The 16,057-nt window shown below is 41.4% G+C and overlaps 1 protein-coding gene across 1 annotated transcript in view; it reads right to left on the bottom strand.

Moving 5' to 3' along the window:
- DERL1 (derlin 1) overlaps positions 1-15,312 on the bottom strand; it is a 24,695-nt gene extending 9,383 nt beyond the window's left edge. The window contains exons 1-3 of the mRNA XM_006769085.2: positions 14,916-15,312; positions 4,168-4,279; positions 998-1,062 (exon numbers count right to left, since the gene is read on the bottom strand). Coding sequence (XP_006769148.1) covers positions 998-1,062; positions 4,168-4,279; positions 14,916-15,068 — 330 coding nt within the window. The 5' untranslated portion in view covers positions 15,069-15,312. The remainder of the gene's footprint in view (positions 1-997; positions 1,063-4,167; positions 4,280-14,915) is intronic.
- Positions 15,313-16,057: the final 745 nt, after the last annotated feature.

Genomic DNA, 16,057 nt, shown 5'->3' with positions numbered 1-16,057 from the left:
AATATATTTTTTATTGATTTTCTACAGAGAGGAAGGGAGAGAGGTAGAGAGTTAGAAACATCGATGAGAGAGAAACATCGATCAGCTGCCTCCTGCACATCTCCCACTGGGAATGTGCCCGCAACCCAAGTACATGCCCTTGACCGGAATCGAACCCGGGACCTTTCAGTCCGCAGGCCAACGCTCCATCCACTGAGCCAAATCGGTTTTGGCTAGCATCACTCCTTTAATTGGAGGATGGAGATGCCTCTGCCCTCTGAAACAAATACTGATTCTACAAGTTCAGGGCTCCACAGTGTGGCTAAAGTTATTTTTTCTTCCCTTCAAGGAGGGAAAAGGGCTTCCAAAGTGCCACATTTTCTGGCTCTTGGCCATGTGTCAATGGAAGCTAAGCCCCAAAGCAAGGACTTGAGCCACCAAGTCCCTTCTGCGTCTCTCGCCATCTGTGAAGGTCCGCAGCTGGAGGGCTGCTGACAACTGTGGCTGAAACAGCGAAGACACAGGCCGTGTCCTTCCCACAGCCGGGTACTGACGGAGGGACTGCATCACTACTTAGGACCCCAAGACAAGGACAGCAAAGAGGTCAGAAAAGAATGCTGGTTGTAAATTAATTTTCTGATCAGAACCACAGATTTCAAAAGCTGTCTCAGGGCCGAGAGCCTCTTTGTGCGCAGACAACAAGCTGTCACACATGAGAACACAGAGAACTGGGATCAAGAAGAGGGAACAGTAATAAAACGCAACCAAATGTGGGAAAATCCCAGAGACGATGGCAAGAGAATGCATCACTCAGGGCTCTATGATTTACTACAGCGTTTAAAAAGAACTTCAATGATTCTTAATTATTAACTGCAGTAAACAAAGATGCAAATACTGTCATTGGAAGTGTCGCACAGAACACTGTTTTCCCAAACCTGAAAACACACACACACACACAAAAAACAAAAACAAAACAAACTGGTTTCTTTCCAACCCAAAATAATAGACTGAAGGATACAACGATGCAAATCCAGTTAAAGAGGAGCATGAATAAATAGTCCGCTGGCCTCCCATCAAAGGCTCCTAGAAACAAAAATAAGCCAAATGTCATGGTTCAGAAATTCAGAACAAAATAAATCATTTCTATGTAGAGAAATGCTTTAAAAATCATAGAAGAAGCCAAATGAGAATATTTACAATCAGTCCTCTCCCATAAAATTTTTAAAACTATCTAAATCCATGCCTCAATAAAGCCCTGAACTACAGTCACCTAGGAAGGCTAACCTGGGTTTTCCAAGTGAATTCCAGTAAGTACCATGCTCTGGTGGCCTCAGACTAAGAGAGACCCAAAGAGAGGGCTCGATTCCAGAGCTGCCGAGACGCCATCACGGCCTGTCAGGCTTTCCCTCATGGCTCATTCATGACCCCAGGATGCATTTGTGATCCTTGGTTAATCCCTTCTCCCTGCATTAAACCATAAGCTCTGTCGGGGGAGGAACCATATCTGTCTTGCCTATCACTGTGTCTACTGCAAAAGGACTATGCTGAGAGGTACTTACTGTGATTAAGTAAGCACCTCCACTTGATCCAGCACTGGGCTTACTGAGCTTACACTTCAGCAAGGGAGCACTGTGCAGGGGCAGGGAATGGAGGGCAGCCAAACCTTTCCATAGCCTCTGACTCTTAAACTTCATACTACATGTGAGGTCGAATGGAAAGACCTAGATCCCCTTTAGACAGATGAAGAAATAAAGCTAAATGAGCAGTTACATGGCTTGTTAGAAGCAGAATGGAGTCTAATTACTAGTTTAGGGCTCCTGTCACTGCACCATATACCAGGCTCTGTCTTATTCCTGGGCAGAAAAATCAACATGGCCCAGCTCTCCCTTCTAAGGGGAGTCCTCACGCATTAGGCTAGAAGACAAGAGAGACAGAAAAAAGAAACAAGTGACTGTAAGGTCACTCTGGCTCAAGCACTTACCTTACCTCCCTCTAATTTAAAACAATCCTGACAAGTGTCAGAAAGATAGAAAAAAAATCTACTATAAGTAAATAAATTTCCAACAAATGTCTCTTCTCTTTCCCCTTACCTCTCCCCTGGTATGCCAAAGGCACACTTCAGCCACATGGTAAGGATGCTTAATGGCAGGGATCACTCGGATGAATCAGAGCTGAAATTCTAACAAGTGTTTCTGAATTTTAATGATACTTTTGCTTCTTTTTTATGTGGTTTTGGCTTTGTGCTTTTTAAGGGTTCTTCAGATTGAAAACTTAAAGTACTGTACTCACATAACTACAGTACTTTATTCTTTGGCAAGCTTGCAACTGGGAATTTACAAATTAACTGGCCTCCAATTGCAGTCTTCGGTATAAATCAAAAATACAAATAAGCCGGCACTGCTATAGACTTACTTCAGCCAGGAAAATATGCATATGGCAAACACTTTGTCACATGTTTCCTTGAGGCTGTATGGGGAGGGAAGGAAAGGAATCAACAAACCTGGGTTGCAGTCCTGGCCGTGCTATCTCACCTACTTGTGAACTCTGGGGCATGTCTCCACCTCTCCAGACCAGTGTTTTCTTGTCTGTAAAATCTTATTTAAATGGAAAGACCTTAAAAGTTCCTCTCACATGAATGTTCATAGCGACATTATTCATAACAGCCCAAAACTGAAGAGGCAAATGTCCATGAACTGATAATTGGAAAAACAAAATGTTTTTCCATACAATAGAATCTTATTTGGCAATAAAAAGGAATAAGCTTGAAAACACAATGTAAGTGAAAGATGATAATCACAATTCCACAGGCCATGTATTGTATGACTCTGTTTTTAAGAAATTTCCAAAATTATAGCCTCTCAAATGGTTAAAATGGTGAGCTTTATGCTATGTGAATTTTTTTCAAAAAGAAAAAAGGTTCATTATTAACCTTTCTACTTTTATAAATGTTTGAAAATTTTCCATAATAACAATTTTAAGAAACTGGTCATAGGTCATCTACACTTAACCTAGAGTTGATTACTGGTATAAAAGACACATTACCACAACTTAATCCTCAATTGAATTATATTAGAGGGGTAGAATGTTAATCAGGGCCCACGGGGACAAGGAGAATGAAAATCATCTATTCTGGTAGATTTCAGGACAAACCCTTGATATGGCCTTAGAATCCTGTTGTGTGTTTCACCTCAGCCAAGTTCACTTTACTTCCTTGAAGCTCCTGTTCTCCTCTATAACACTAAGAAAATGGGCTAGGTCACTCCCAGTAGTAACAGTCTGACACAGTATTAACGTAATGATGTTTTTCTTTTTAAAAAGCACATAGTAGCAAATACCAATTTAAGGAAAGATTGTATTTGACACATAAATGCCCATTCTTGTAGTTCCCTGCAGTTAGGAGACTGGTTCGCCATGCTCAAGCTGACAGATTTAAAGATGGTTCAGAATTCTCCATCCTGAGCTAACAGTCAGCAGGTTTATGAAATCTGAAGTCAGCCAGCCTTTTCAAAATCATTATGCTCACATTTTGACACAGCAGTATCAATTTACTGCTTCCCAGGATAAGCAACTCAGAACAGCATACAAGCTATTGCAGGAAATAAATAACAATCCGCAAGAAACCTTGTAAGAAAAGATTTTTATAAGAGAGCTTATCCATAACATCACATAGGGAGTCATATCTGATAAATTACCATGTCACTAAATCCTGGCTGTATATCTTAAAGTTGAGTGTTTCAATGACAGAGGCTAAGTGTAGGCTTTTAATTGCATAAGGTAGTGTTTTTCAACCGCAATCTAGGAGACATGTACACTTCAGCCCAACTGTGCACTAAGGACAAGGTCTGCTGTGTAACAGAAATGAGTGAGATGTCAAGTCCAGTAAAGGGCAAACAGCACAGCCACTAAGGACATGGGCAGGATTTGTAAGTCCTGGGTTTGTTGGGGTTTTTTTTTTCATCTCTGAAATAGGGACAATGCTACTTATACCTCCTGAGTTTATTGTGAGGACAAGAAATCAAATATTCTCAGTGCCTAGTCCAGTCCTGGCACAGCTACCACTTCCTGAGCACTTACTCTCATTATGCCATCTCTTTATATAAACTGACTGCCCTCAAAATTCCTCCAAGTAAACATATGGTTTAGCAAGTTAAAAAGAAACAGTACCTGCAACAGTTATGGATAACGTACCTGTTTCGAGTCGTGTAGAATACTGGTATAAGAAATATAAATTGACCAAATAAAGAAATCCAGTTCCTGGACCCACAGGGAAAAAAAAGGTGGCAGTGATGGGTCTCCAAATCTGTCCAGACCAAAATAAACACAGCTGTTAGTCTCTAAGCCTGGTTAATTTTTTTTTTCTTTTAACTGCACAAAATTAAGCCTTGCAAAACATTCTCACTAAGGAGAGCTACCAAAGGGGCACCAATGCCCTAGCCGGTTTGGCTCAGTGGACAGAATGTTGGCCTGTGGACCAAAGGGTCCCAGGTTCGATTCTGGTCAAGGGCATGTACCTTGGTTGTAGGCTCCTCCCTGGTCGGAGTGAGTGCAGGAGGCAACCAATTGATGTGTTTCTCTCACATCGATGTATCTCTCTGTCTTTCCCTCTCTTTTCTACTCTCACTAAAAGAAAAAGAAAAAAATCAATGAAAAAATATCCACAGGTGAGGATTAACAACAAAAAACAAACAAAAAGGGGCACCACCAATATTATTCAAGAAGATGACCTAAGAAAAGTTCATCAGTTACAATCACATCAGTATACAAATCCATGGAATAAAACATCATAAAATAAGCAATGAACAGTTCTAAGCAAGTTGAACACAAATCAATACTGTAGAAGTATAGGGTTAGTCTTTACAGGGATCAAACATACAGTTAAGCCTGCCAAAAATGAATTACAAAGACAATTTCCAACAGTACTATAATATCTCTATTTAGGAAAATACTACTACTACTCAGATGACAAACCTTGTCAAAAAAATGTCATACTCAAAAGGTAAAAGTAAAATAAGAAAATTTTTACCCAAATCATTGTGCTATTTAGGCAATATAGACACTTGACTTTATAATATTAATCCTCCCCCCACCAGAAAAAATTACAGGAGGTAAGCTTCTCTCCTAATCCTGGGTGTCCCAGGTGCCTTTCCAGCAACAACAAATCAGTTTCTTGTATTTCTTTCAAGAAATAATAATGTGTTACTATTATTTATCTCTTTTCATCCTATCTTATATCGCACTGTTCTATACCTTGTTTCATTCCCTTGAAAAATATATTTATTGCCTTCACAGTATTCCTTTTATGTAGATATCTAAACTTCATTTAAACTGTTACAATGCCACAATGAATATTCTCAAATACATATACATATAAGATAAATTATAAATTTCTGAGTCATTCTGCTATATTAGAGTCTGCATTTAATTTTGGTAGATTTTGCCAAATGTCTACAAAAATGTTAAACCAATTTATACTTCCTCTTAAAATGTACATTAATGCCTGTCTTCTCTCTATACCCCCACTGCTTAGAGAATTTTACATTCAACAATTATGGTTTTAAAACTTCAGCATTTCCTTTCTTCATTTTTCTGCTAGAACTGCATTTCTTTACTTATTATAAAAATTTCCCTTTCTCGCCACTGCAAATATTTTCTAGACTGTCATTAGCCTTATACATTTATATTTTTGCCATACTTGGACACAAACAGTTTAATTTCATGTAGGCAAATGTATCATGCTTACAAGATTCTTCACTCCAAGAAGATAAAAGTGCTCAGTTTTATTTTAGCACATTCCTGGTTTACCCAAGGAGTGAGGAAGAGATTTTTAACTTATTTTTCTAGATGGCCACTCAGTTTTCCCAATCCTATTTACAGAGTAACCCATCTTTTCTCCATTGATTTGAAAAAGTACTTTTATCATATATTTATTCCTTTTTATATTCAGGTTTACTTATAGATCATTCTGTTTGAAACTAAATTCTTATACCAACACCAAGCTACTTTAATTTTTAGTTTTACAAAGTGTTTTCATACTTGGTAAAGGTACATGATTAAATGATCCCCCTCCTGTTTTTCTACCACACTTGTCACAATTTTCTTGGTTAGTCTTAATATTTTATTTTTCTAAATGAACAAGAAGCAATATCTTTATTATATCAATCTATACTAATAAAAGGGTAATATGCTAATTAGACCAGGAGGCCTTCCAGATGTCCTTCCGGACAAAGCCATGGTGGAGGGGTCGAGGCAGAGGTGGTTAGGGGTGATCAGGCTGGCAAGAGTGAGGGGAAGGCAGTTCAGGGTGAGCAGGCTGGCAGGCAAGCAGGTGAGTGGTTAGGAGCTAGCGGTCCTGGATTGCGAGAGGGATGTCCAACTGCCAGTTTAGGCCCAATCCCTGTGGGCAGTCGGACATCCCCTGAGGGGTCCCAGACTGGAGATGGTGCAGGCTGGGCTGAGGAATACAAACCACCCCCTCAACCTGCACGAATTTTGTGCACTGTGCCACTAGTATGATATAATGTGATACAGATATAATACCAGCCAGGAAGAAGTCTTTCACAGCATTTATAGTTTTCCATAGAGCTGCTGCTTTCTATATCTATCTCATCAAAGCTGTATTTTCTTATTGTTTATAATATTTGAAAACTGAGCTTCTTGGGATTTCCAAGTATAGAACTCTATCTGTAAATAAAATTGTGAATCTTATTCCATTCTTGTCTAACTCACTGGCAAGTACCTCCAGAACATGTTAAATAATAGTGGTGGAAGTAGATGGCTTTCCAGACTTTTGGAAAGTAATGCTAGCTTTGGCTTGAGAGCTAGCTATGTGTCTTACTGCACAAACATAAAAGGTATGGGTGATGCTCAAGAAGTTCTTGACAGTGAGGGAGGCTGCCCAGAGAAGCAAGAGTGGATGCAAGGGAGGGTAAGTGTGGTCTTGGAAAAACAAGTGCGAAGTCCCAAGGAATGGCAAAAGCACAATCAATGAGAGGGTACTGCTAACAACTGGGGTGTGGTTACAACAGAGGACATCAGTGATGGGGCCTGACCAGACACATCACTGGCAAGTTATATTCTCCGAGTAGTAGGACCTGCAGAGCTTAAATCCCTGGGAAGGAAAATGCACTTTAAATCCCCAAAAATGTCTTTGCAAGAACTGTATATTAAAGCAGTAAAACAAAATTGGTTAATATTCATTTTGGTTTATTCACAATTTTATCATAGAAACAATAGTCTAATTGGGGGAAAAACACACTAGAAATGATTTGAGAAGACCTAGAGTAAAGTCTTAGTTTTCCAATTCTTATTTCTGAGCCTCAATCACCACCATAAAAGGGGATGATATACTAATACTTGCTGTTCTTTGGCTAATGATTTCTAAAAAAAATAATATGCTATTCTGTTCATTTCCATGCATTGACTCATGAGGTGGATTTATAGATGAGAAAACAGGATGAGAAAGATTAAGCAATAGCTAGTAAGTGGTGGAGTGAGAATTTTGTCGCAGCCTGACCCCAGAGCTTACGATACTCAACCCCTACTTTTACTATGCCTCTCACAAGTGACATCACCATTCTGAGGTATATTACAATTAGTAAACATTGCCAGTACTAATATACTTACATAAAGTTGATTATTCCTGCCTATGAAAAACACTGGGAGTAAAGACCAGAAGCGAGCAAGCGCTGGCCGTGGCCCTAAGGTAGCCATGGGGCCTTGCGAAAGTCTGGGCCGTGGAGTTGGTGTCTTCATCTACCAATGCCATCTGTCCTATGACTCCCACCTTCCCTGTCTCACAGACTTGGTACAAGGCTGGCCTTAGGAAAGTGGACTAAGAAGGTGCTTTGTAAAAACACTGTTTATGTGGAGTGTATGAGTAGTACAATCTTTAGGAGATGCACACTGATCAGGTTTTTACAAATGCACATTTTAAACTACCCCCATATTTCTGTAAGTTATTAGGGGCCTGATTTTAGAAAAGAAACCTTGGTTATTTTTCTGACTACATTTTCACTAACACTGACAACACAACACTATTTTTAGCCACTGCATGCACCTGTTCTTTGGAAATCAGTGTCTGTCAAAATACCTCACTTCTGTTCCCTGTTCATTAAGCTTACCCTTGAGTTATACTTGCTTTCATTGATCTAAGAGTCTTATTATTTTTGTATTACTTTAAAATTATAATTTGAAAACACCAAGAGACAGTTTGTCTCTTCAGAAGGACACAATGTAATACAGAATTTCTGAAATCTCCATGGAAAGTACCCAACTAAACCCCCTCCTTTCCTCTACTTGATATGTAAACCATTACAATAAGGAAAAGGCCTTATTTTCTGGGTTGGAGGTGATGGAGGTATGTCCTCAACCCCGAAAGCCTCCATGGATCCCTTTACAGGCAGCCAGGTGCAGTGCAAAGAGCCCAGGACTTGAAGGCAGAGGTCTGTGTGCCTCATGTGCCTGAAGTTTCGGAGGGGAGCTTCTCATTTTAAACCCACAGTAATCCCAAGGCCAGACCCATAATCACCCAGCTTTTCCATGAGGAAAGCTGGCCCCTCATTAGAGTTTAGGTAATCTGCCCAGTTGCTCACTTAACAAGGGCAAGAAGCCCACGTGTTCACTGGCATATTAGACCTTCAAAAAAACCAAAAGACATTGTTCTTTAGTTCAGTCCAACAACCTCTGTTGAGAGGATGTTTATTTCAGCCATCCTTGAACTAAAACGATCTGCCACTGAAATAATCACAATTGCCATCCAGAATCTAGAGTGGGATTTTTTAAAGCTATCAAAAACACTGTGTGGGGTTTTTTTTTTTCCTGAAACAATAAGGATTGGTTGATTGGGAGTTGAAGTCTGATTGGGTCACCAAGCAATTAAGAAAGAAGAGCACCCATGTGCCAAATGCTGGTATTAGCAAACTGTGGCTTTTTTTTTTTTTTTTACACACTAGGTATGCAAGAAAAACAAATGAAAAAGCACTAAATCTCAACTGAAGATTTGAAAGAGCTACTAGAAGCCACCAATTCTACTCAGCATACCTATGTTCACCAAGTTATGTATCAGAATGTTCCCAGAAGCACTATGCATTCTAGCCAAAGCTGGAAACCACCCAAAAAGTCCAATACCAGTAGAATGGGTAAATAAATAGTGGTCTATTCCCAGGATGGAACAATCTGGGGATGAGCAATCTATAGCCACATGCAATAATATGGGAGACTCTCAAATGTACTATTAAAAAGACAATAGTTACTGTGCTATATACAGATGTCGAATCATAATGTTTCACACCTGAAACTTACACAATTTTATAAACTTATGTTATCTCCATAATGAATGAATGAACAAACAAATAAACGTGGAGACAGATTTCAAATCCTGAGTTTGGAACTAGAACAAGGAAGTTTGCTACCTTGCCTTCTATTGAACATTGTACTGGAAGTTATAGCCAGTGCACTGCAAGAAAAATAAAATAAAGGTATAAGCTTGGAAAAGAAGAAAGGCTAGACACACAAAAATACATACTGTATTAATTTCACTTAGAGCATGTAAAAAAACTGGCAAAAACAACCTATGGTATTAAAAGTCAAGATACTAGTTACCCCTGGAGGAGGAAGTGGCCAGAGGGAGCAGTAATGCTGTTTCTTGATCTAGGTGCTGGTTACATACATGTACTTTGGTTTTTGAAAATTCAACAAGCTGTAAATATATAACACACATACTTTACTATTTGTATACTGTAACTCAATAAAAAATTAAAAAACAAAACCATGGTCTAAGAGGCAACCTTATCTATGACCAAAGAACTGTCTAATGTAAATGGGACTGCTAAGGAAAGATTGGAAAGCTGTACTACATACCAAAACACCTGCCACTCAAGTTCTAATCCAAACCCTGGGGCTACTTCTCTGCTCAGCCTACAGTCCAAGTTACTGTCCTTCCAGTTATGTGTGTGCTTGTCTTCCTTCCCAGGTATAGTCATAAATCAAGCATCTAGGCTTGCTGTCAGGGGTTGGCAAATATAGGCACCAGATCAAATCATAGGTTTGATTGGTGTCATTTCTTATTATTCTTGGCAACAAATTAAGAAACAAATTGAGAGTTCCTAATAAATAAAAACAGCACTGTTTCTAAATAGTTTACTTACAGGACTATTTACTGGGATCTTTGCAAACAGTTTTCTCTATGTTTCATATAGTAGAGGTATAAAGTAGATAACGTATTTTCTCAACTTGAACATATCATTCTTGTGTTTCTGAAATCAGGATGTATCTAACTATCAATATATTAATTAAATGTAATATCTACTTTCCTCTCCCTCCAAAGGTTGTATTAAATACACAGACCATCTTATAATCAATGGAGTTAGAATAGAGTAAACCCTTAGGACAGAGTTAATATGCTACTAAATCATCCCCATTTTTAGGTAATGTTCTGATTTTGACCTGGGTGCTGGTTGTATACATGTACTCAGTAATTAAGAAATTTAGGCTCAGGAAGGGTACATAACTTGCCTAAGAGCATACAACCAGTCAGGCCCAAAGACCATGACTCAGCTACTTGAAATCCCATAGTCTTTCTATACTAACAGAAAAGGACAAATAATTTGCTGACTGATTGGGAAGAAATCACTCTCAATACTGTTGACATTTACCTGTGTGTTGTGGTAGAGATTATGCAAAGGAGAAAACAAGAGCTGAGATCAACTCACCGAAATGGAAACAGAAACTGCAGTTGCCTATGAACTGGGATAACTCCTAGCTCAGGGTGACTGCGGAACTCAACGAGACAATATATGGAGAAGCACACTACAGATGGAGGGGGCAATGTGATTTTGTCCAAAGAAATAAACTATCAGTGTGGAGAAAGCCTCAGGAAACATCATCTCAGGAACCACTGGAGCAGCAAGAAACTGCCACCTTTCTCCTAGGGAATCAGGGACCAACATGAAGGCATTTGATCACAGTGAACTGTCTGATTGTCAGGTGTTAAGTGTGAGGGACTAGGAACTGGGGGCAACAGTGAAGTGAGTCTTAACACACCTATCCAAGCTAAATCAATCCTCCCATCTTTATTTGAAGCTGTTAAAGATCCAGCTTCTAAGGAAAAGATGAGCCTCTAGCAGAAAGCACACCACATGCTGTTTGTCCTCACACCTCAGCCTCTCATTTGCAAACAAGTTCCTCCAGGAGGATCTGAAAGCTAAACTTGTCCGGAATGGGTAAGAGCCCTGGCTGTTCTGGCTCAGTGGGTAGAGGATGAGCCTTAGGGCTGAAGGTTCCCGGTTCAATTCAGGTCAAGGGCACATCACAGCAGGAGCAGAAAGGTATAAAGATCGGTCCTTTCACACCTGACAGTCAGCGCACTGTTCTGCTTCCTGCCAGCAGCTTCTCCCCAGGCTCAAGATAACCAACACCAAGGCAAGGAATATGGGGAAATCACAGGTGTGACATGGATGACTTTCATTATGTGCCTGTGGTCTATTAGGAAGGCTTTATTTTACTAATCTGACTAGACAAGTGAGCAAGATTTTGCAAGGAGGGTGTAGAGCCAGTTTTGACCAGGTCTTTCCCACAAAATGATTGACAGCCACTGCTCCTCCTGCACACACACACCACCCAACATGCCACCAGGCGCGAAGTGTACAATACTGTTCAATCAGTCGACAAATATGTACCAAAGCAAATAAGTAGAAAACAGTATACAGTTCTGGCTGCAGGCCCAAATCATATTCTACTAGCCAACTGCCTACTTAACTTCTCCACTTGGATGCCTAAAAAGCATCTCTAGACTTAACATGGCCAAAACATAAACGTTTTTTTTAACCACTGAGAAAAAAAATTAAGTTTTTACGTAAGATAATAACAATAAATCCACTACATATTAATATCAATAGCAATTTTTATGAAAACTATTTTTCAAAAAAGTAAGAGTACGTGACGTTTTACACTGCAACTCTCCTTAATGTCTGGCTTCATAGAAGATAACCAGATTCTCACATCTTCTCCATTCAAGCTGATGTGATATATTGTTTTGGTTGAGATATAAGAAGAAAATCTGACCTTGCACAGATCTGTAGTTGAAAAGGGAGAATTTTAATAGTTTTTTCACCAAATTCAAAACATAACTCTTCACCCAGAACTTCCCCCATCCCCAAACTAAGCTCCCTAAATATTTCCAATCTCAGTATAAGGCTCCACTACCCACTGTGAAAACAGTGATGTCCTGGAATTCTGCTTCCTTCACCCTACACCCTTCATGTCCATTCAGCTGCAATACTGTCCACTCCAACTCCCAAATTCATCCATTCCTCTCTATCGTCACAGCTATCCTGGTCCAAAACACCATCTCTCCTTGAATTGATACTTTCCTCACCCCCAACCCACATACGAAGTCCATCTCACAGAGCAGTCAAGGCAATCTTGTCACTCCTTTGTTCAAAGGCTCCAAAGCCCTCCTGGTGTCTTTGAAACAAAGTTCAAACCACAAAGCCCTATATAATCTAGCCCAGCCTACCTTTCCATTCTCACGTTATTGCGCTAACCCCTGGCTATCTCTGTCCTCATTTTCTTTTCTTTCTTTTTTTTTTAAATACATTTTATTGATTTTTTACAGAGAGGAAGGGAGAGAGATAGAGAGTTAGAAACATCAATGAGAGAGAAACATCGATCAGTTGCCTCCTGTACATCTCCCACTGGGGATGTGCCCGCAACCCAGGTACATGCCCTTGACCGGAATCGAACCTGGGACCTTTCAGTCCGCAGGCCAACGCTCTATCCACTGAGCCAAACCGGTTTCGGCTCTGTCCTCATTTTCAATCCTCATCCTTACAGCTGACTCTGTATTAACTACCCAGTCTTCTTTATGTTTCTAGTGCCTGCCTCTAAGCTTACTATTATTCCATCTTCCTGGAAGACTGTTCCCAGAGCCAGAGCTTCCCAAAGCTGGCTCCTCACCACTCTGATTTCAGTTCAGATATCTTCTTTGAGGCTTTTCTGGAGCCCTCTATCAAATGATCCACCCCTTAAATCACTATCTAGCATATGCCTCTCTCTTATTTTCTTCATGGGAGCTGCAAGTTTTTCTGTCTTATTCACAATTGTACCTCCAGTGCTCAATAATGTCCATGCAAGCACCTGCTATGTGCCAGGCACTATTCTAGGTTAAAAAAAAAAAAAGCGCTAAACAAGACAAAGATCTCATGGAGAGCCTTATTTTCTGATGGTAAGTGATCTAACAAAATACCAAGGGGTGATATGTACAAAAAATATTAAGGGTAAGGGACACAAAGTAAAGAAGGGCAATCAGGTAAGGCCTTGCCAAAAATGATGGCACTTGGGCAAACACTTGAAGGTGGTAAGGAGGGAAGCCATGGTTACCTCTCTCAAGCAGAGAATCAAAGTGTGCAAACAGCCAGGGGGCAGAGAATGAGTTAGTTACTTAAGAAACAGCTAGGATTCCTTTGAGGACCCTCATGTGCAAAATGGAGAGTAGGAGGAGATGAGGCCACAGAGGTAGTAGAGGTGGTGCAGGACATTGAAAGGACTTGATTTCACTCATCGAGTTGAGAAAACACTTGAAAGTTCTGGGCAGAGGACTGACAGGACTTCATTTATGTTTCAGAAGAAGCACTCCAGCTGTCTAGAGAAAAGACTGAAAGGAACAGTCTGGAATGGTAATGGTTACAATGAAGAATGAAAAGGTACCGTATTCTGATTATATGTCTAAAGTAAACAGAATTTGCTGACTTCGGAGTGTGAGAAAAGAGAAGTCAAAGACGATTCCGTGATTGTTAGCTTGAGTTCCTGTAATAATGACGTTTCTATTTATTTATAGGGCAAAGGGGAAAAGGGTTTTAGTTTGGACATAATAAGTTTGAGATACTCCATCAGCCTCTCAAATAGTAATTTCAAATAGATGGCTGGATGTACAAGTCTGGACATCAGGAGACAGATCTGGACTTAAAATACCTATGTTTATATTATACAAAGCATTTAAAGCCATGAAGTTAAACGAGATCACCTACAGCTGGGAAGAGGTCCTATACCTGCTCCCTGGAGCTCATCACAACATCTAATGATCACGAAGATGAGGAACAAGCAAAGGAGACTAAGAAACAGCCAGTCAAGAGGGGGGGTTCAACAAAAGTATTATCCACAGGCCAAGTAACGTGTTGAAATTAATGTCAGATCTTAATATCTGACCTGCCACTGATTAAAGAATCCAGTGAGTAAAGACAATCTCCAGGAAATATTCTCTTGCCAGTAATGTTATTCTGGACTGCTTCCTTTGTGCTTAAAAAATTAATAAGGCCTTCCATTTCTGGAGCAATTAACTCTTTACTCATTCCTTTGCATACTCAAACACTACATGCCAGATACTAAGTCAGAGCATGGCAAACCAGGTAAACAAACTCACTCTTTGCACCTCTGACCTCAAATCACTCCTACAAAAAAGCAAAACCAAAAACAAAAGACCCACTCCATTAACATAAAAGGAACTCAGATAGCTGTTGGGTAAGCTGACAGCCGCAGGCCACCCACGCGGCAGAGCAAGGTCAGAGGGCACCTGCTCTGCAGGTAAAACCCACGCTGTTAATCACCAGCGTCCAGCAGATTGACAACTATCACAAACCTCCCTTCCCACTGCCTCCTCCTGACTGCAGATGCGGGGAGCACAATCTTAAGAGAAGGACGAAATCAGTCCCTTAGCCAGACCAAATCCAAGTCTCCATGCCTAGGTATCCAGGCCCTTGCTCCAGATCCCGTTGCCGCCACTTAGCTTCCCCCGGACCTCAGGACCCCGCCCTAAGCCGCTGGAGTGGTCGCACTACAAATCCCAGGAGGCATCGCGCACTCGCAACCTGTGGGTCTACGCTCCGCCAATGTCGACCCGCCTGGGACTTGTAGTCTCCACTCCCCCGGTCGCCGGTCAGTACCTGGAAGCGATAGAGAAAGGCTTCGGGCCAGAGGACGAAGTAGGCCGGGCTGATGAGACCGAGTTTGCCAATCAAGGGCACCGCGACGGTGGCGGCGAACCAATAGCGCGTGATGGCCGGGATGCTCCTGAACCAGTCCCCGATGTCCGACATCTTCGCCTCTTAGGTGGCCAGGATGCGCACAGCCGCCCGACTCCCCGTCCCGGCCCCTTCTCGACGCGGCCGGCTTCGAGAGTGGAAGGTGTCGAGGCGGAAGCCGCCCAGGTCGCGGTGCAGAAGGCGGAGACCGACGGACGTGGCGCCACCGAATTCGGACGAGCGAGGGAGCGTTCGGAGGCGAAACTTCCCCTTCCGGCGGCCCCGGACGACGTCGACCGGAAGTCCCGCCGCTTAAAGAGCAAGTACAGTCTTTACCCCCCAGGCCAAAGCTTGACAGTCTGGAGGCGAGGCCATAAGGGGCGGGGCCAGGCAGGACGTTGACACGACTCGTGGAAAATAGTAGTTGCCATGATCAACGGCTAATACTCCAGCCAATGGGGATACTGATCTTCCTCTACCTAGTTCTTGGTAATTCATAGGTCCACTTGGAGCAGCGGTTCTCAACCTGTGGGTCGAGACCCCTTTGGCGGTCGATCGACCCTTTCACAAGGGTCGCCTAAGACCATCCTGCATATCAGATATTTACATTACGATTCATAACAGTAGCAACATTACAGTTATGAAGTAGCAACGAAAATAATTTTATGGTTGGGTCACAATATGAGGAACTGTATTTAAAGGGCCAGAAGGTTGAGAACCACTGATTGGAGGGTGTTTAAAGGGGAAGGAGGAAAATAAAGCATTTGTTCATTCGTTTGGAAAATGTTTGTTGAGGGCTTACAAAGTGCAGGGTAGGCATGGAGACACCGGAGAGGCTGTGGCTATCAGAGCTGACGTGGTTCCTTCGTTCCTGGTGCTTACATTCTAATGGGGTTAGAAAGATAAACAAACAATTGAATAAGATAATTTCAGGGAGTAATAAGAAAATAGGGAAAATAAAAGGGGATGATCGGGTAGAGTGACGAGGTGGCAGCGGAGGGATGTGGGGGAGAGATGAGAATGGTCAGGGAGGACTTCCCGGAGGAGGTGATGTTTGAGCTGAG

This window comes from Myotis davidii, unplaced genomic scaffold, assembly GCF_000327345.1.
Source record: "Myotis davidii unplaced genomic scaffold, ASM32734v1 scaffold1, whole genome shotgun sequence".
Taxonomy (NCBI): Eukaryota; Metazoa; Chordata; class Mammalia; order Chiroptera; family Vespertilionidae; genus Myotis; species Myotis davidii.
This window is presented reverse-complemented; position numbering and strand designations above follow the sequence as displayed.